This window comes from Sceloporus occidentalis, unplaced genomic scaffold (genome assembly GCF_023333645.1).
Source record: "Sceloporus occidentalis isolate IW3139 unplaced genomic scaffold, rSceOcc1.0.p SCAF_124, whole genome shotgun sequence".
Taxonomy (NCBI): domain Eukaryota; kingdom Metazoa; phylum Chordata; class Lepidosauria; order Squamata; family Phrynosomatidae; genus Sceloporus; species Sceloporus occidentalis.
The window spans coordinates 2,820,645-2,839,078 of record NW_028317104.1 but is presented as its reverse complement, the minus strand read 5'-3'; the positions used below and the strand labels follow the sequence as shown (position 1 = coordinate 2,839,078).

The 18,434-nt window shown below is 49.0% G+C and overlaps 3 protein-coding genes across 3 annotated transcripts; 2 read left to right on the top strand and 1 right to left on the bottom strand.

The window, feature by feature from the left end:
- Nucleotides 1-840: 840 nt before the first annotated feature.
- LOC149282051 (transmembrane 9 superfamily member 4-like) lies at nt 841-6,420 on the top strand. The gene is made up of 18 exons (XM_089498706.1): nt 841-855; nt 1,926-2,039; nt 2,128-2,227; nt 2,634-2,802; nt 2,911-3,040; nt 3,420-3,543; nt 3,662-3,780; nt 3,861-3,972; nt 4,054-4,124; nt 4,212-4,344; nt 4,441-4,522; nt 4,613-4,688; nt 4,869-4,952; nt 5,032-5,207; nt 5,489-5,552; nt 5,809-5,928; nt 6,092-6,181; nt 6,271-6,420. Exons 1-18 carry the CDS (start codon nt 841-843, stop codon nt 6,418-6,420), a joined length of 1,929 nt encoding a protein of 642 aa, XP_089354832.1.
- A 3,412-nt stretch (nt 6,421-9,832) lies between these two features.
- Nucleotides 9,833-10,492, bottom strand: LOC149282050 (zinc finger protein PLAGL2-like). The gene has a single exon (XM_089498705.1). It carries the CDS (start codon nt 10,490-10,492, stop codon nt 9,833-9,835), a length of 660 nt encoding a protein of 219 aa, XP_089354831.1.
- Nucleotides 10,493-10,516: 24 nt separating this feature from the next.
- On the top strand, nt 10,517-18,382 carry LOC149282049 (GDP-fucose protein O-fucosyltransferase 1-like). The gene is made up of 8 exons (XM_089498704.1): nt 10,517-10,682; nt 12,792-12,851; nt 13,419-13,540; nt 13,760-13,942; nt 14,158-14,270; nt 17,241-17,433; nt 17,819-18,061; nt 18,194-18,382. The coding sequence occupies exons 1-8, from the start codon at nt 10,517-10,519 to the stop codon at nt 18,380-18,382; spliced, it is 1,269 nt and encodes a 422-aa protein (XP_089354830.1).
- Nucleotides 18,383-18,434: the final 52 nt, after the last annotated feature.

Sequence of the window (18,434 nt, the reverse complement as noted above, 5' to 3'; positions counted from 1 at the left end):
AAGCCCAGAAGTTCCCAGGTACGCCAATGAGATCTGTCCATTACAATGTAGCAGCCGAACTTCAGCTCTCCGATGCGGCTCCTGCTACAGGCGGCTTCAGCTCTTACTGGGACCGTAGGGTAAAATAAAAGGGTTAAAGGGCGCCACGTACCCTGCATAGCGCGCGCATGTATACAGGCCGTGCCCGTGGGCGGTTTTGGTAGGTGGGTGGGCTGCTTTAACAATAACACAAGTTACACCTTCACACGTTGATGCCCCCATTCCGGCTCCGGATCCCGACTGCTCTACGGCCGCGTAATAGGGAGACATTACTGCCCGTTACACCACAGCGCCAAACTTACCAAACAGGGGCCAACAGGCACATTAGTTTAAGAGGCGTGGCTATTTATGTAACTGGGTGGGGCATTTATTAGAAGAATAATGGGGTTTATTTACCCCGTTTAATTTATAAAGCCGCTTCCTGCTGTTTCTATACACATTATCGGGGCTTTTAGGGCCATAGAACCCTGCAATACCCTCCTAGAAAAGAGGGGCATCGGGGAGGAGAGAGGGGAATCAGGGACTTGGGGTATAAGGAGGGGCTGGCCAAAATAAACAGGGACCCTTGGAGAGAATGGAGGATCAGGTGATTTAGGGTCAACGTTTGAGGGGTCATAACATGGCAAGTTGGGGTTAATATGGTTGTTAAGTCTGCCACATGCCCTGCCAGTGGGACAGGAACCGGGCTGGGGCAGTTATATAGCGCCGAGCCCTCAGCCTCCTCTGGTTTCTATGGGAACAACCACGGTAGCCAAGGACGGGTCACTTCCGATGACGTCAGTAGGGACACGTGTATCCAAGATGGCGGCGGCTGCGGTAAGTGTCTGGTTCGGTGAACACCCAGAGCGGGAAAGCCGGGGTTCCGTGGTGGAACAGAAGGGTTAAGGGGTAGAGGAGGCACAGGAGCTGGGGACAGGAGAGGCGGCTCTTTACCGGAAGCGGAAACTGGCATCAACAGGGTGGCTTCCATCCCGGAAGTACCGGGCAGAACCCAAACAAGCTGTACCCCAAAATACTCCTGTTATGGGGGGTGGAAGGATGTCGCGGGTGTGTTCAGCGCTGCTCTGTATAGTGTAGCTGAGGCCGGGTGTAGAGCCGGGGGTATTAACACTGTAGATCACGGTGTATTGGGGCATACGGGGGGCAGTACTGTAACACTGTTGCACGTAACACTCAGGGCAACATCCACGGCCCCGAAGATCATAGTGCGCCTGAGAGGAGTGATAGTCAATACAGTTTGGCCCCCAGCCCCATGTAGTTGATCCTTGACCCTCCCAATAAATGCCTCGGACCCCTGCTGGCCAATGTGCGGCACCCCCCCCCCGTACGCCGCATTCGCTGTATATGTGCGTTACTCGTCGCAGATCGAGGACGGCTCTGCCGGTAAAAATTACCCCCCCTGTGCATGCCCACGGTGAGAGATTAATTGGCGTTACCAGAACCAGCACTGCGAGTGATCCGTTGTCAGGCCGGGTCACTGTTTTTGTTTGCCCAGAATGCCCGTTCTGTTTATACAAACCGGTCCCTGATGAACGGTCCGGATTCCGAGGCACCAACGGCTGCTGGTACTCGGTGATGACGTTTCTGTGCGCAGCCGTCGCACTCGGGATTTATCGGGATTGGCGGAATTATCTGTGAGACAGTATGAGTAACCTGCGGCAGATCGGCTCCATCCGGCCTCCATCTAGTCGCTCGTTTCTCCTACTGTAAAGACTCAAACCTTAATCAGTCGTTGGTCAGGAGCCGTATGTCTATCCCATGCATGTTTAGTCCCCTCACTGAATTACCCTCTACCACTTCTGCTGGGAGGCTGCGCCACTTATCTACCACCCTCTCAGTACAGTAAGACTTCCTTGCATTACATCATTAGACCTGTTCTCTTGCAGGGAAGGTGTGCGGAGCTGTTACTGATTCTCTCGCTGCTCCAGAGCATAAATGGCTTCTATGTGCCAGGTGTGGCCCCCATGAACTTCCGCCAGGATGCTCCTGTCGATATAAAGGTCGGTATCGGGCGCGGCAGGGATGCAGATGGATTTTGGTTCCCGCAATTCTCTTTTAATATGCTTGTTTTATTGTTTTTGTGCCCAGGCTGTAAAGCTCACCAGCTCCCGCACGCAGCTGCCCTACGAGTACTACTCCCTGCCGTTCTGCAGACCAGCAGAGGTGACCTACAAGGCGGAGAATCTGGGTACGGCACCAAAGCTCGCGATTTTATTGCAGAATTAGGACGTCTTGCAGAGAGATGCCTTTAATGGGAGAAATGTATTCTCTGTTATTAGCACAGAGTTTCCTATAGAAAATACATAGTATATACTATAAGTATACAGAGTGCCCCCCCGGTTTGGGCGCGACGGTCTGTTTGGGGATATTTAATTAATGATGTTGGATAAAAAGGTGATTTGCTGACAGTTTGACTTGTTTTGTTTAATGAAATTAATTAGAATTTATTAACCTGGTGAATTGTGACGATGCTAAACTTACCGGTTACTTGTAATGAAAGCCAAAAAAAATGAATAATGAATTCAAATGAATTTACCAAAAATGCGAGGAATACCGCTACGCTAATCCCTGCCGCTTCACCCTTATCATTTTAGGCGAGGTACTGCGAGGGGACCGGATTGTGAACACCCCCTTTAAGGTGCAGATGAACAGTAACAAACAGTGTGAGATAATGTGTGGCAGTCCCAGCAAGCCTGTGGCCCTCACCGTGGAACAGAGCAAGCTGCTGGCCGAGCGCATACGAGAGGATTATTACGTCCACCTGTGAGTTCTCTCTCTCTTCTTGCCTTACCTGTCCTTATGGCCTCCGCGAGCCGCCTCCTCGGGTGTGTCTTGGTCTCTATTAAGTGTCCCATCTCCCTGCCCTTGCAGGATAGCAGATAACCTGCCCGTGGCCACCAGGCTTGACCTGTATCTGAACCACGAGGACGACGACAAGAAGAAAGATCGTGACGTTCAGTTTGAACACGGATACCGTCTGGGATTCACCGACAACAACAAGGTGAAGAAGACCTTGAGTATGGACTCGGCCTCTGCTTACTCTGCAGAGGCGAACGCTGGAGCTCCTCGGGGGTTTTCATCGGACGTTTTAATGCTTTCCTCTTGGGAATCTGGGGTCCCAGCACGGTTTGGTGATGAGTGGTACCTGTTGGGTTATTGGTTAAAACTAGTGGAAGGTGAACTTCCACACTGTTGGCCTGCATACATAGAGGCTTTAAAGATGTGCGAATCAGGGATTCGTTAAGGAGATCCGTAAACCGCACAATCCCAGCGGGGAGGCGTGAGGGCGGAATGCCTCGTTTCTTGGGGCAGTTAGGTGAATTACGTCTGGGTAGGGTTTGGAGGGCCGTGTTCAGTGTATTTTCTCTGCTTTCTCGTAGTTCTATCTGCACAATCACCTGTCCTTCTTCTTGCATTATCATCGAGAAGAGGTGGAGGAGAATCAGGAACCCACTTTTAGGGTGGTGAGGTTCGAGGTTATTCCCCAAAGTATTAAAATGGAAGGTAAGAAGGATATTGTAAGAGTGACTCGGGCGAAGGGGTACTACTGCGGGACCACCAGCACCTGTGTGGCCGGGGCGGCTCTGCTTGCTGGTTAGCGAGACGTTCTCATCCTTTGTAGATCTAAAAGGAAAAGAGGAAGGTTCCTGCACCGTTCCCGAGAGCTCTAACTCTGCACCTCAGGAGATCGACCCATCTAAAGAGAACAAACTGCTCTTCACTTACTCTGTCCAGTGGCAGGTGAGACTTTAACACGAGACAACATCGCAGAGACGTTTGTGGTAAAGGTGTTAGACCTTTTACTGCTTCTGTCTCTCCAGGAGAGTAACATTAAATGGGCCTCACGATGGGACACCTACCTGACCATGAGTGATGTTCAGATCCACTGGTTCTCTATTATCAACTCGGTGGTTGTGGTTTTCTTCTTGTCTGGTAAGCACGGCGAGGGATTAGTTATTGCTCTCCTGGTTATTCTGCCCGGCGGTGGGTGATAACCTTTGTTTTGTGCCCCAGGTATCCTGAGCATGATCATAATCAGAACTCTGAGGAAGGACATTGCAAACTACAACAAGGAAGACGACATAGTACGTTGGCCGGCGGCGGTTCCTGTCGCGCGTCTCGTTTCCTGGCCTTCGTAGGTCTCCTCACCTTCTCTCTGCCGTTTCTTGCAGGAAGACACCATGGAAGAGTCTGGCTGGAAACTTGTCCATGGAGACGTGTTCCGGCCTCCGCAGTATCCCATGATCCTCAGCTCCCTCCTCGGATCTGGAATCCAGCTCTTCTGCATGGTCCTGATTGTGATCTGTAAGCGCTTTCTGTAAATAGTTCTGTAATAATTTAGGCTGTGTTGCCGTGGCTTTCATAGTCTATGATTTGCATTAATCTCCTCTGTTGTCGCAGTCGTCGCCATGCTGGGGATGCTGTCGCCTTCCAGCAGAGGAGCGCTGATGACCACGGCCTGCTTTCTCTTCATGTTCATGGGGTAACGAATTGTTTCTCTGGTTCTTTCCCTTTCGTTGTTCTCCTCTCTTAATGGCCATTGGTTTTTTGTTTTTTTTTCTTTTCTTTTTAGTGTCTTTGGTGGGTTCTTCGCTGGCCGCCTTTATCGCACCCTGAAAGGACACCGGTGGCGTAAAGGAGCCTTTTGTGTGAGTTCATAAATGAAACCGTAATCATGACCTCATGGGTCACACAATAAATAGGAAAGTAGACTGAACGCCTCTGTCGTGTCCGAGGTAATGCTGGTCGGGAGGAGGATGGATTTACAGGGAACGGCGAATCAGTGATATTTACGGGATCTTTTCAAACAAAGTCTCCTTTTGTTTCAGACGGCAACTCTTTATCCCGGAGTGGTGTTCGGAATCTGCTTTATACTGAACTGTTTCATCTGGGGCAAGCATTCGTCTGGAGCGGTGAGTTGGGAATACCGGGCACATGGTACGAGGGGAACATGTTATTGTTTTGTTTGCCATCATCTCCCTCCGTCACCAGGTCCCTTTCCCCACTATGTTGGCATTGCTGTGCATGTGGTTCGGGATCTCGCTGCCCTTGGTATATCTCGGCTATTACTTTGGGTTCCGCAAGAAGCCTTACGATAACCCGGTGAGGACCAACCAAATCCCAAGACAGATCCCGGAGCAGCGCTGGTACATGAAACGGTTTGTAGGGTGAGTTTCTCATTGTATTGCCGGTTGTCGGATGAGCCGCTTCTGTCTGCACTCGTGCGGCATTGTGTTGGTCTGAATGATTTAGTTGTATGCTCTAGACTGTAAGCTCGTTTGAGCAGGGCCCTCCTCACCTGTTGTCTCTGTTAGTCAATTTGTTATGTTACATACTACTTGTTGTTATGTCCTGTCTACCCATTGTACAGCGCTACGGAATTTGATGGCGCTATATAAAACATAATAAAATAATGTTGAGTTTATACTATTTTTGTGTTTCCTTGTAGTATCCTGATGGCCGGGATCCTGCCGTTCGGAGCCATGTTTATTGAACTTTTCTTCATTTTCAGTGTAAGCCACGCATCTCACGCATGCCCTCATACAGCATCCCGTGTTTTCTTCTTGCCGTCTCCCCCGTGAACCTGCCTTCTCTATTGCCGGCCTGTCTGTAGCTCCTCTCCATGGTTCCTGGCATTCCCTCTTGTGGCTGTAATGTTCCGCGCAGGTATCCCCTCGCCGGCCCATCTCTCGGTAGTTTTATGGAGGGCTGGCTCGCCGTGTAACAGTCTGGATCGGCCCTCATGCATGTTTGTGTTTTCTCTCGCAGGCTATCTGGGAGAATCAGTTCTATTACTTGTTTGGATTCCTGTTCCTGGTGTTCATCATCCTCGTGGTGTCTTGTTCCCAGATCAGTATCGTCATGGTGTACTTCCAACTGTGCGCCGAGGTGAGGTCCCCACGTGTAGACGGTTTAGGGGGAGCTTGTGCACGGCAGTGGTAACTGACATGCCGCTGGCCAGGGAGCGGGGTGGTGGGGGGGGGGGGCGGCGTGTAGGTCGGGAGGTGCGTAATGCGGTTTATGGCATTGTGTGATCTCGTTTAACTTGCAGGATTACCGCTGGTGGTGGAGAACATTCCTGGTTTCCGGGGGATCCGCTTTCTATGTTCTGATCTACGCCGTGTTCTACTTTGTGAACAAGGTAAGTCGCCTGGCGCGTCTTCTACCGCCTGGCGCGTCTTCTGGCGCTTCCTCGCCATGTATTAACACCCTCTCCGTTTTTGTTTCAAGCTGGACATAGTCGAGTTTATTCCGTCCCTCCTCTACTTCGGCTACACGGCCCTGATGGTCTTATCGTTCTGGCTTCTCACCGGCACCATCGGTTTCTACGCTGCTTACATGTTCATAAGGAAGATCTACGCCGCCGTAAAGATCGACTAAACGTGCGATTTCTCTTCAGCCGATCCAGCACAAGACGGAGCCGGGTCCCTCCGCAGAGACCCCACCAGCAGGGAAACATAACATTCTGTCACCCTCACCCCGAATGTAATGTTTGGTACCGAGTCCACGGATGGGGCGAGGAATTCCATATAACTGCATTTTAACCTCCTGGTATCCAGTTTCCCATTGCAGGTTTTTTTCTTTTTAGCTGAAATCTGTCTATCTCTCTACTATATTTTTTTTTCCTTTATTTTTAAATTATTTGGGTTTGAGATCGGAGGGGGGTGATTTTTAGGGGGTGGTTGGTGTTAGAGGAAGCACTTTGTTGACCGTTAGGTGATCGAAGAGTTGATTAGACAAAACTTTGGGTGTTTCGCCACTCGACAATCCACGGGAAGCAGATTGGGAGAAGTCTGTTCCTTGCGCATGCACAATACCCACGCGGAGTGGGCGCTTTCCTCCTCTTTGTATGACAGCCGTAGGTGGAAAAAGTGCTTCTTTTTGGGGGAGTTTCTTTAACGTGCTGGTCTGGAGCCGTCGGATCGTGCCGCCGGTCCTGCCGTCTGTCAGATGAAACTGATTGCCGAGAGCAGAGAATTTACAGAGAGAAGCTGGATCTAGGCATCGATGTCGTCCGTCTCTTACGTCGCGTGGCTTGTGTCTCATGCAGCTTTTTCAATACTACAGATTTCAGGAGCCTCAGAGGTTGTGTTGTGCCGCAGATTATGGGGGGAAAAAAAACACATTTACAATCCTTCATCATCTGTCCGAGGGGCCAGTCCGGCCTGAATTCAGCTCAACCATAACCCAAAAGAAGTTATATTCCATTTTTTAATTGAATATCTTGCAGATATTAATGAGATTTTTTTTTTTTTTAAACTGTACTCTTTTTTTTGTCTTGGTTTTGTAAATAAACACCCCTTATATTGTTTCTATTTGACCTTTTTTTATTGGAAACATGCTTTTTCTCTAAGAAATAAAATAAAGTAAATAACTGTGCCATAGCGAGGGTCCCAGTCTGGCCGCGGGGTCGGGGCTCGATGCCTCTGTAAATCTCACAGCCCGGACGTCTACGTTAAATGCGACGCCTGTCATCACGTTAACGGGAATGTTTTCTGCCGTTTAGGAGCCAACAGAGCCCGTTGTACCCCAAAGTATCACAACTAAGTGAATTGAAATGTTTTCCCCAACTCTACACACAAAAAAAACCTGTAAAAAACAGCATTAATAGGTCCAGGTGACGTACTTGCTTCATGTTTAATGCATTATTTCTGAGTGTATTTTAGGTGTGCCTGCGCCGCCACCTGCCCCCCACCCCGGTGACGTTGCCTGTCTCGCTCGTTTGTAAACTGAACCATTGTCCCTCGATGTCTGCTGTCCCCGGAGTAAAAATGTCTTTTCCTAAAAAATGAACCTTTATTTATTAAGAGACTTGATCAGCTCTGTATGGGTAACCAGTTTGAGATTAGAAAGCACACTTCCTTACTTTTGTTGCCAGCTCATCCCATAAAACATACTCTGTGATTAATCGCTTCCCATCCTCTTCGGCTTCTGGTAAATTATCGGGCTGACGTATTCCCAGCCGTCCTTTGTGGATCCCCCCGGAAGACCCAGCATGAAGTCATCAGACGGAAGTCACTTAAACGACTGACCTGGAATTGGAGTGACGCCCAACCTTTGGGGAGTCCGTTCTTTCGTACCGAAGAAGCACGCACCAGAGCCGTTACACTCTATTCATGTTTATTTATAAGCTTCTCGCCGTGAACTTAGATCTGGTCGGATACAAACATGGCGGTGAACACAGAACAAAAACCCAATCTGATACAAAGTGCTACGGGAGAACAGACCGGCGGAGGAAGACCCCCGGCTAACACCCCCCAGTGCCTCCAGTATTGCGGGATCTTAAACTGGGAGACGGCTTTAAGTGCTGCCATAGGTGGAGTTCAGACATGTAACTCATATATATGTATTGGTTTGTGTCTGATGCGAATGTTTCTGGCACAGCTAAAGCTTCATGATGTCATCAAAAGGGGTCCCTGTGTACCGTAAATGGTCACCGAACGGCCCGCTTTGGCACATGCGCTAAGTGCTACAATCCTCGTGCCTCCTAAAAACGTCCTCATCACAAGTGCGTTTAAAACCTAAACAATGTAAAAATAGAACTAGCGTAAAGGGCCAGACCCACACAGAGCTCCATGCCGGGCAAGAACGAGCGGAAGCTACACAACTCAGGGGGTTCGTTAGGAGAGGAAACTAAAGTTGGCTTCTCGAAAGTCTTAACATTCAAAATTTGTACAGCGAGGTACGCGTCATTCGCTCGAAGAGGTAAACGTCAAGCCCACTAAAAGTGTGCGCAAACCATGCGTTTGTGCGGTCGCTGAGTAGGGGTCGGGGTATAGTTTCCCATTAAGGAAAAAGGCTGCATTTTTTCAGCTGCCCGCTACTTTCTACCCCCTGCAGCATCCCTGATTTTTTATAAAACCATGCGGAGATGGTGCCCTGCCGCGCACGCTTACTATACTAGACTAGGGGGGGGGGGTTGTCAGAAGAAAATAACCGAAAGTGGGGCAAGCGATCACCGACATGTTTAGGTTATGTCAGCTGCGGAGGTGCAAGTAACCTATGATTGTAGAAAACGAGGTAGAGTTATTTAGTGGCTCTTTAGAGTTTGGAGAATGTTTTTTTGCAGCGAGAAGTGCCGGTCGGTCGCAGTAGACCAGCGTGTTACACGCTTGAGAAATGAAAGCCCTTCGTTATTTTTCATCCCCATGGGGGAAAACTGAACAGATCGAGTGAATCTGTCACTAGCAATGAAACGAGCATCTTATCCCGGAAGTCAGGGTTCCTCCGAGATGCCCAGTGAGGTAACGGGGGACGCAAAGTAGCCGCAGGACATCGGACAAAGTGAGATGGCTACAGCTGACCTTCTACGTGAAGACGGCTCCAGGACCTGCGTGTAGGAGATTCTGGAACCTTCTTGCTATAAAGTGAGATATGACACTGATACAGTGATACAGTAACAGAGGGTCTGATCAGGACGCCTCACTTCAAAACTGACCATTCTTACTGCCGCCTGAGGAACGGCAGAGACAGCTCTACGAGGTGCGTGATCCTATGGCAAAGACTCGTGTGACACGCTTGACGGTTAACATGCAAGCTCGCTACACGTCTGTCCAAAGTCTGTTTCTGTTGCCACGGATTTCACATTGTTGGGTATGTGTCGGTCCCGACACAGCATGGAAAGCTGCAGACTCGGAGATCCTGAGGTAAGGAGACCTTCCGTGTGAGCAGAAGTGTTTGCAAACAGGGCAACACGGACAGTTCTGCGATTCTTCGAGCTTTATCTTAACTACGCAAGATGGCGGTAAATGTGCTAAGGCTACTTGAGGTAAAGATACTGGGCCCACCCTGTTTATTTGAAGGCTTGGTGGAACCGAGGCAGAGTGCTAGCAGTAAATTCTGAGGTACAGGCCGGAGGTGGACATGGACCCACTGTCCCTGAGAAGCCGAGAGCCTGAGAGTGGTTGAGCGTGAGCGGCTGCAGTTCACCTTGCGGAAAGCCCATGATGGTGCCGGACGTGGGAATGTTACAAGCATTTACAGGCAGAAACCCTAGGTAATGGCTGAAGTCCATGCTGGTAGCAGACAGCGGATCACACAACGTGGAGAAAAAAGCCTCGTCCACTAAGGGCTGGCTCACCGACGGGGATAACTCCGAGGAGGAGAGGGAAAAGCACCCGGAGCCCTCCGAGAAAAAGCCATCCATCTCATTTTTGGGGAGGTATGAGGTAGTTGTGAGAGGGAACCTGCTAGTTGGTCGGGGTGAAGGAGCTGCAGGAAGAGAAGCTGTACTATTGGTCGGGTCATTTGGCCCCAGTGAATGGGAATTTGGCCCCATATAGTGGGAAATGCCGCTGTCGGGTACTGCCTGGAAAGGAGTTGAGTACATTCCTGACGGCATCAGGTCTCTGGGCTGCAGACACGCAAATGGACCGAATTCCTCCTTCACGATCGCAGAGCCGTAGCTCAAGTGGCTCGGCATGTCAGGAGGCTCCGTCTTTATGTGAGGCATCTCTTCACAGTGGCTCTTTTTCAAATGGCGGGTCAGGTGGTCCTTGCGGCCAAATCTCTGCAAGCAAAAGTGACACTGGAAGTCCTTGCGCCCCGTGTGCACCACCAGGTGCCTGCGTACGTCTTTGCGAGTATAGAAACACCGGTCGCAGTGCTCGCACGAGTACTTCTTCTCCTTGCTGCCCCCCGAGGTTCGGCGAGAGTGACTCTTGAGGTGGTCCAGCACGGCCTGGCTGTCCCTGAAAACCTGCAGGCAAAGCTTACAGCTCAGGTCCCCGCTGGCCGCCGCGTGCAGAGCCAGATGGCGGCGGTGGCCGTGCTTGGTGCTGTAGTGTTTGCTGCACTCGGGACACTGGAGAGCCTCTTTGTTAGGGTTGTGAGTCTGGAGGTGATTTTTCAGGTGGTCCTTCCGATGGAACATTTTCCCGCAATGTACACACTGATGAGACTTCTGCATGGAGTGTGTAGCCATATGCCTGGAACAATAAAATATAGAAAATGGTGGGAAACTTGTATAGTGCGAGGCCTCCTCACACGCTGACCTCTACTATCAAACTGAGAATAAAGGGCAACAAGGGGCAAGTTCTTAACACCAGCTTTAGCCAGTACCACCACTCCCATTAACAATGTTTAGTCTCGCTGACTGGTGCCAATGGGTTTAGTACAAAAAAATAAACAGGTTATTCTCTTGAAACAGAAACTGTACTATTCTACCTAATGCACCCCCACCCCGGGGCATTAGAGCTGCAATCTGTAAGCCACTAATACTCATGAGTGAAAACTCAGGTGAGTCGGGTGCACCTACCCTACACTCAGATCTTTCCCAGTTGAAGCAGCTTTGGATATCCCCGTCTTTATTTTCCCAATTTGGGGATTAAGGTCAGGTCCTTGGCTTTGGGTCACAATCACCTGTTAGTGGCGAGTTTCCCCTGAGCTGACCTACTCGAAGCAATAATCCTCTGGTTTTCAACCACAGCCTACGTTCTTTCTCTCCACTTTGGGCTTTGGCTGGATTTACCTGCAGAGTTTATATTTGGATGAAAAGGTTTTGGCGCAGAGCATCTGGGGACAGGTGAAACACTTCTGGTCCGTATGGGCCGGACCCTCTGATTTGCTCGAGCCTGGAACGGCAGGTGGTGACGTCTCATGAAAGGGTACGGCCAAAGGGTCTCCTCCGTCATGTCCGCTCGCCGGTTTCCACTCTGAGGTTTCCTGTGAAATCGCAGAGAAAAGGGTCTTCATGGCAAATGCTCTTCGCTAGGCCTGTATGCGAGTCTCTCCATTGGCACGCAGGAGCTTTCCTCCTCTGGACCTGGAACAGAAAGACAGCCAAATGATTAAATCGCTGTCATCTGTAACACAAAGAGCGCCACGAACCAGCACGGACGTCACTTACCGGCACGCCTGGTCTCCCTCGTCACCCTCCAGGGAGACGCAACAGAGGAAGAGTCACCATCTTCTACCCTGAGGAAGAGACGCAGAAGACAAACATTATTTCGGAAAGGATTTGGTAAAATGTCAGATGGAGGAATGTCTTTTTGCCAAGAATAAGATGGCAGATTTGCTCTGTAAATCAAGGCTGACGAGATAATGGCCAGTGACCCAATTGCCCCACATTGTCAGCTCTTTAGCCTGAAGCTCCTCTACCGGCCACCATCCTGGGTTAATAGGGTATTGGGGGGTCAAGTTTTGTGAGGTGCACCAGTTACTGGCGAGCACAGAAGCCCCTGGTTATCCAGGCCCCAGACTGACTGGGTGCATGAGGTCCCTGATATTTGGGGGCCGCTGATTATTGGGGATCCATGCTATTGGGGTATAGGGGTGCCTGATCTCTGGGGTCTGGTGACGGGGACTCTGCGGAACGGGTTAATGGGGCAAGAACAGACCCCACCCCCGTTTTACCGCTTCCCGCCGGTTCCGTTATCCCCCTGAGGCCGCAGGAAAGATCCTGGCTGCGCAGGGGGTTCTGGGAGTTGCGTCACCAGTGTGCGTCACGGTGGCAGGTCACGTGAGCTGTGCCCAGTTGGCAGCCTGTGGGGGTAGAGAGGAGTATACGGGGAGCATTATCTCGGTACAATGCGCGCGCACTGCCGATCCCAGGGGCATAAGCCCGTGTATGGCTTCCAAGGGACCCTTATAGAAAAATCTTTGTGCCACAACCAATATGTCGGACGCACATTTTACATCCACAAAGATGGCGGCGCCCATAGATTGATTTCCGGTTGTGTAGACATCGGGGTCTGTCCCCCGGTTTTTGGTGATGGGGTTCCTGGTGGGGCTCATTTTCCTGCTGCTCCCAGTGAGCGGAGTGGAGACGGAATGGGACCCATCCGGGTATGTGCTGTACTGCCCCTGCATGGGTGAGTGCCAGTATCCGGGGCGCTGGGGTTTTTTGCCAGGGGCATAAGCATTCTGCGCCAGGGCCATAGTCCCCTGTATCTGGGGCATTAGTGTTCTCAGTCCCCTGTATCTGAGGCATTAGGGTTCCGCGCCAGCACCGCAGTCCCCTGTATCTGGGGCATTAGGGTTCTGCGCCAGCACCGCAGTACCCTGTTTCTGGGGCATTGGGGTTCTGCGCCAGGACCGCAGTCCCCTGTATCTGGGGCATTGGGGTTCTGCGTCAGGACCGCAGTCCTCTGTATCTGGGGCATAAGCGTTCTGCGCAAGCACCGCAGTGCCCTGTATCTGGGGCATTAGGGTTCTGTGCCAGGACCACAGTACCCTGTATCTGGGGCATGAGGGTTCTGTGCCAGGGGTTTTATGGTGCCAAGGCTGCAGTCTCCTTTATCTGGGAGTATCAGGGCACTTTGCCAGCGCTGTGGCCCCCCAGTGCCAGGACATGACTGGGGAACGTTTTGCGCATGTGCCTGTAAAGAAGGAAATATCTTCAGACTTTGCATCTAACGGCACTTCTCATTTCTTTACAGGCAGGTTTGGGAATCAGGCCGATCACTTCCTAGGATCCTTGGCGTTTGCAAAGATGCTGAATCGGACTCTCGTGGTCCCTCCGTGGATCGTATATAATCATCACCGGCCCCCGTACGCCAATGCAAGTCCCGTGCGCCGCACCTTTAATAAACATGTAAATGGGAATCGGCGTAATCCGCGTGTGACGTGACACACGGCCTCCCGACACACGAGCGGGAAAACTGGTTTCATAGCAGAAGCTCAATGAGTTTCTCGATCAGCAGCGACCGCTGTCCGGGAGGGCCTCCGGTAGCCGACATGTTTTACGTAAAGAGATTTATTTTTGTTCTGTCGTCTGCAGGTGCACGTGGCTTACGAAGAGTATTTCCAGTTGCAGCCTTTAAGAAAGTTTCACAGGGTGATCAGCATGGAGGAGTTTATGGAGAAACTTGCCCCCGTCCATTGGCCCTCCAGCCAGCGTGTGGCCTACTGTTTCAGGGTAGCTGCGCAGAGAAGCCAGGACAAGAAGACGTGCCCTATGAAGGTAGTCGGATGTCTTCAGCGGATGGTGGCAGTTAATTTGCGTGATGGCGGCTTTGTTTTTTGATGGGTATATGGAGTTAAGGTAGAATATACACGATGGTGGAAGTGATCCTCCTGGATAGAGCTGCTTGGACGCCATCATTCTCTGTCCCGTATTATATGGCCAATATGCACATTCTTTATATGGGTTTACCCCCCCCCCTCTTCATGTTTCAGGACGGAAACCCATTTGGGCCATTTTGGGACCACTTCCATGTGAATTTTGTTAATTCCGAGCTGTTTGATGGTATTACCTTCAGTGCCTATTATAAAGATGCGTGGAATGGCAGGTAGGTACAGAAGTCCTATCGCCGTCGGGCGTTCCGTGTTCTCAGCCATGTGCCCATACTACATGATACACGTTAGCTTAATCGTTCCAGTGCTGGTTATGCACACGTTGGCATTGTTTATAAAGGTCCATCTGAAGACCTTTTGTAAATTGGACCATTAACCCCTTGATGACAATTGCCGGTCCGGGCACGTCACGGAAATTCATGTCGATAACGACAAATGACGTGCCAGGACCGGCACGTCATTAAACGGGTGCAGAAAGCGATCTATTTTCGCTTTCTGCACCGAAACGGCGTTGCTGTAATGCCTCGACCTCGAGGCATTCAGCAACGCCATTATCGGCACAAAGGGGCCATCTCTGGCCCCTCCCCGGGGCGTCAACATCCGCCATACTTTGTATGGCGGCGGACGCCCGTTTTAAAAGCGTTTAGGAGGCGATCAACTATCGCCTCCTAAACTTAAATGGTGTCGCTGGAATACCTCAATCAGGAGGCATCCAGCGACACCAAACACTTACCTGGGGATGGACTGTGACCGCTCCGGAGAGCGGTCACAGCCGCAGCTGCCGGTGATCTTCGCCATCTGCAAGATGGCGGCGGTCCGGGAAAATTCAATACAGAAAAACAATAAAGTCTAAAAAGTTCGCTAGACGGTCTCCAGACCCTCTAGAGAACTCTGGCTCCACTTGCAGGTTGAATATAGGTACTGCATTCAACCATGCAAGTCAATGGAGCTCAGCTTTCTAATCACAGTGTGGTTAGAAAAAATAAATTAAAAATAAAATAAAATTAATAATAGAAAAAAAATAGTAAAAAACCAGTAAAATGTAAAAATAATTTCCCACTGATGTCACTATCAGGGGAACCTTCAAGTTGAAAAAAAATGTAAAAAAAATTAAAAAAAATAAAATATATATATAAAAAATATATTTTTGTGAGCAAGTCCTAAAATTAGCATATTAGCTTAAAACAATTCTCGCATGGAAAGAGTTAAAATACTGGCATATTAAATGCCCATGGGGTGTCTACTTTTAAAAAATGTATGATTTGATGGGGTAAATTGAATTGGCCGGGTTCAACAAGGTCCCAATTAACACGGCGGGAAGGATGGCCACACATCTAATTTCCAATTAGAAAAATGCACACGTACCAAATGTGGCCTTTTAGTTCCCCCCAAAAATGACAAACCCATGCATGTGGGGTATCACTGTACTCAGGAGATGTTGCTGAACACATATTGGGGTGTCGTGTGACAGCGGCATATACCAGGAGCTGTAAATTCATACATAAAGTAGGTGTGTGTGGGAAAAATACACACACAAAAATACTACTGCAAACTTTAAAAAAATGCTGGTGGTAAAATGTGTGCATGCAAAGAGTTAAAATACCAGCATTTAAAATACCCTGGGGTGTCTAGTTTTCAAAAATATATGGTTTTGTTGGGCACACTGAAATGGCCCGGCTCAAAGATGTACCAAATAGGGCATGGGCAGTGGATCCCCAAATGCCAAAGTTCAACATTGAAAAATGTGCATGCCCCAAATGTGGCTCTTTTGCCCCAGAACAGCCAGGCAAAATCATTCATGTGGGGTATCACTGCGCTCAGGAGATGTTGCTGAACACATATTGGGGTGTTTTGTGATAGTGACATATACGAGAACTTTTTAATTCATACCTGAAGTAAAATGTGTGTGACAAAACAAATGGAAAAAAATGACTATCACAAAGTTTGACAAAGACTGGTGGTAGATATGGTGCATGGAAAGAGTTAAAATACTAGCATTTGAAATACCCTGGGGTGTCTAGTTTTCAAAAATATATAGCTTTATTGGGCACACTGAAATGGCCCGGCTCAAAGATGTACCAAATAGGGCATGGGCAGTGGATCCCCAAATGCCAAAGTTCAACATTGAAAAATGTACATGCCCCAAATGTGGCCCTTTTGCCCCCAAACAGCCAGGCAAAATCATTCATGTGAGGTATCGCTGTACTCAGGAGATGTTGCTAAACACATATTGGGGTGTTTTTTGATAGTGACATATACCAGAACCTGTTTATTTATACCTAAAGTAAAATGTGTGTGAAAAAACAAATGCAAAAAAATTACTACCATAAAGTTTGACAAAGGCTGATGGTAGAATAAGTGCTTGGAAAGGGTTAAAATACCAGCATTTGGAATACCCTGGGCTGTCTAGTTTTCAAAAATATATGACTTGATGGGGTAAATTGCATTGGCCGGCTTCAAAGATACCCGAAATGGCACATGGGGGGAAGAATTACCAGATTTGGAAAAAATGGCTTTGAAATAGCAAAACGCTACCTGTACTTATTGCTCCATAACGTGCAGAAAAAAGCAAAAAAACATAAAAACATTGGGTATTTCTAAACTCAGGACAAATAGTAGAATCTATTTAGCAGGTTTTTTTATTACCTTTTATAGATGAGTAAAAGATTTTTCAACTAAAAGTTAGAAACAGTAATTTTTTTCTAAATTTTTCACCATATTTTATACTTTTTTTAATAGTAAATAATATGATACAATCAAAACAATGTCATCTAAAGAAAGCCCTTCTTGTCCTGAAAAAAACAATATCTAATGTGTGTGGGTTCAGTAAACGGGAAAGAAGAAAATTACAGCTAAACACGAGCAGCGCAGAAATGTTAAAACGGCCATTGTCACAAAGGGTACAAAAAGTAAAATCAGCCTTTGTCACGAAGGGGTTAAAAGGTATTCCGTATTAAAAAGGAAGGAAAACTATTTTGCAGCAAAAATAAAAAACCCCTTTGAATTCTCGTTGCACTCCCAGCATGCATTTCATCTCCTCGGCTGGTTGTCCCTCTTATATCCCTAAGTCAAAGTAGCTAATAAAATAGGAAATCCCCGGAGGTCACGTGACTTTTTGCACATATTTAACAAAACAGTAATATATATATATATATATTTATAATGGTTGCCTTTTTGGCCCCCAGGTTTTCCCCGTCTCGGCATCCGGTTCTCGCTCTGCCGGGAGCCCCAGCCCAGTTTCCAGTTCTCGAGGAGCACAGAGAATTGCACAAGTACATGGTGTGGTCTGAAAAGATAGATCAGCAGGGACGGGAACACATCAGGACTTTGCTCACCAGACCCTACGTGGGGATTCACCTCCGGATCGGGTCTGACTGGGTGAGAAAGAAAGCCTTTGTACCGGCTGGGGGGGGGGACCCTACATTTTGTAAACGTAAAGCATAAAACGATTTAAACCGAGCTGATGGCCTGTGATTGGCTACATGGGACTTAACCCCAAACTATAGAGCCAACCTATGCAAGATGAGTAAAACTTAACTTTTATTTAATGATGTAAAAAGTATATGCTGTGCGATAAGTAAATATAAAGGGAAGGGTCTTTGCTTCAAACAATATAATTATTAGGGGAAGATCCGCTAAATAGACAGGGGAAGCTGAAATAGATCTACAGCCTCACCCAAAAACCCCACAGTCCTAAGAGCTGCGAGTAATGTCATTGTGAAATGCGTCGGCATCTCTTAACCGTTTTATTACCCTTCTTTAGAAAAATGCCTGTAACATGCTGAAAGATGGAACGGCGGGACCGCACTTCATGGCGTCCCCCCAATGTGTGGGGTACGATAGGCAGAAGGCGGCCCCCCTCACCATGGACATGTGCCTCCCAGACCTCAGGGAGATCCTTCGTGCCGTGACTCGCTGGGTGAAGAGGTCCCAGGCCAGGTCCGTGTACATTGCCACCGACTCCACGTCATACACTGCGGAGATCCACGCTGCTTTGGGGAAAAAGGTGAGCTTTGGGCAAATGAATTTACTTTGCACACAAGGGGTCTGCAGGTGGGGCCACATCCCGGTTCTGTGTGGCACTCTTCGTGATATTTAACTGTTTAGTGTACTGCTGATTCCTACGTTCTGCTTGCAGGTTAAAGTTGTGTGTCTGGAGCCAGAAGTCGCTCAGATAGATCTCTACATCCTCAGCCAGTCCGACCATTTCATTGGAAACTGTGTTTCCTCGTTCACGGCGTTCGTGAAGCGGGAGCGCGACGTTCACGGCCGGTCCTCATCCTTCTTTGGGATGGATTCCCCGGTAAGACGGTCGGATGAACTGTGAGCGGAGGAGCGGGACTTCTGCAGACTCCTGGCACAGAGCGGACCGAGGGGCC

What these genes read in the sequence shown, in the direction of transcription:
- LOC149282049 (XM_089498704.1), top strand. Translation starts at nt 10,517, where the DNA reads ATGGCGGGTCAGGTGGTCCTTGCGGCCAAATCTCTGCAAGCAAAAGTG. An exon ending in ACCGGCCCCCGTACGCCAAT is followed by an intron (nt 13,541 to 13,759) that starts GCAAGTCCCGTG and finishes TGTCGTCTGCAG; the next exon opens with GTGCACGTGGCTTACGAAGA. An exon ending in AAAGATGCGTGGAATGGCAG is followed by an intron (nt 14,271 to 17,240) that starts GTAGGTACAGAA and finishes TTTGGCCCCCAG; the next exon opens with GTTTTCCCCGTCTCGGCATC.
- LOC149282050 (XM_089498705.1), bottom strand. Translation starts at nt 10,492, where the DNA reads ATGCCTCACATAAAGACGGAGCCTCCTGACATGCCGAGCCACTTGAGC.
- LOC149282051 (XM_089498706.1), top strand. An exon ending in CTTACTCTGTCCAGTGGCAG is followed by an intron (nt 3,781 to 3,860) that starts GTGAGACTTTAA and finishes CTGTCTCTCCAG; the next exon opens with GAGAGTAACATTAAATGGGC. An exon ending in TTTCTCTTCATGTTCATGGG is followed by an intron (nt 4,523 to 4,612) that starts GTAACGAATTGT and finishes TTTTCTTTTTAG; the next exon opens with TGTCTTTGGTGGGTTCTTCG.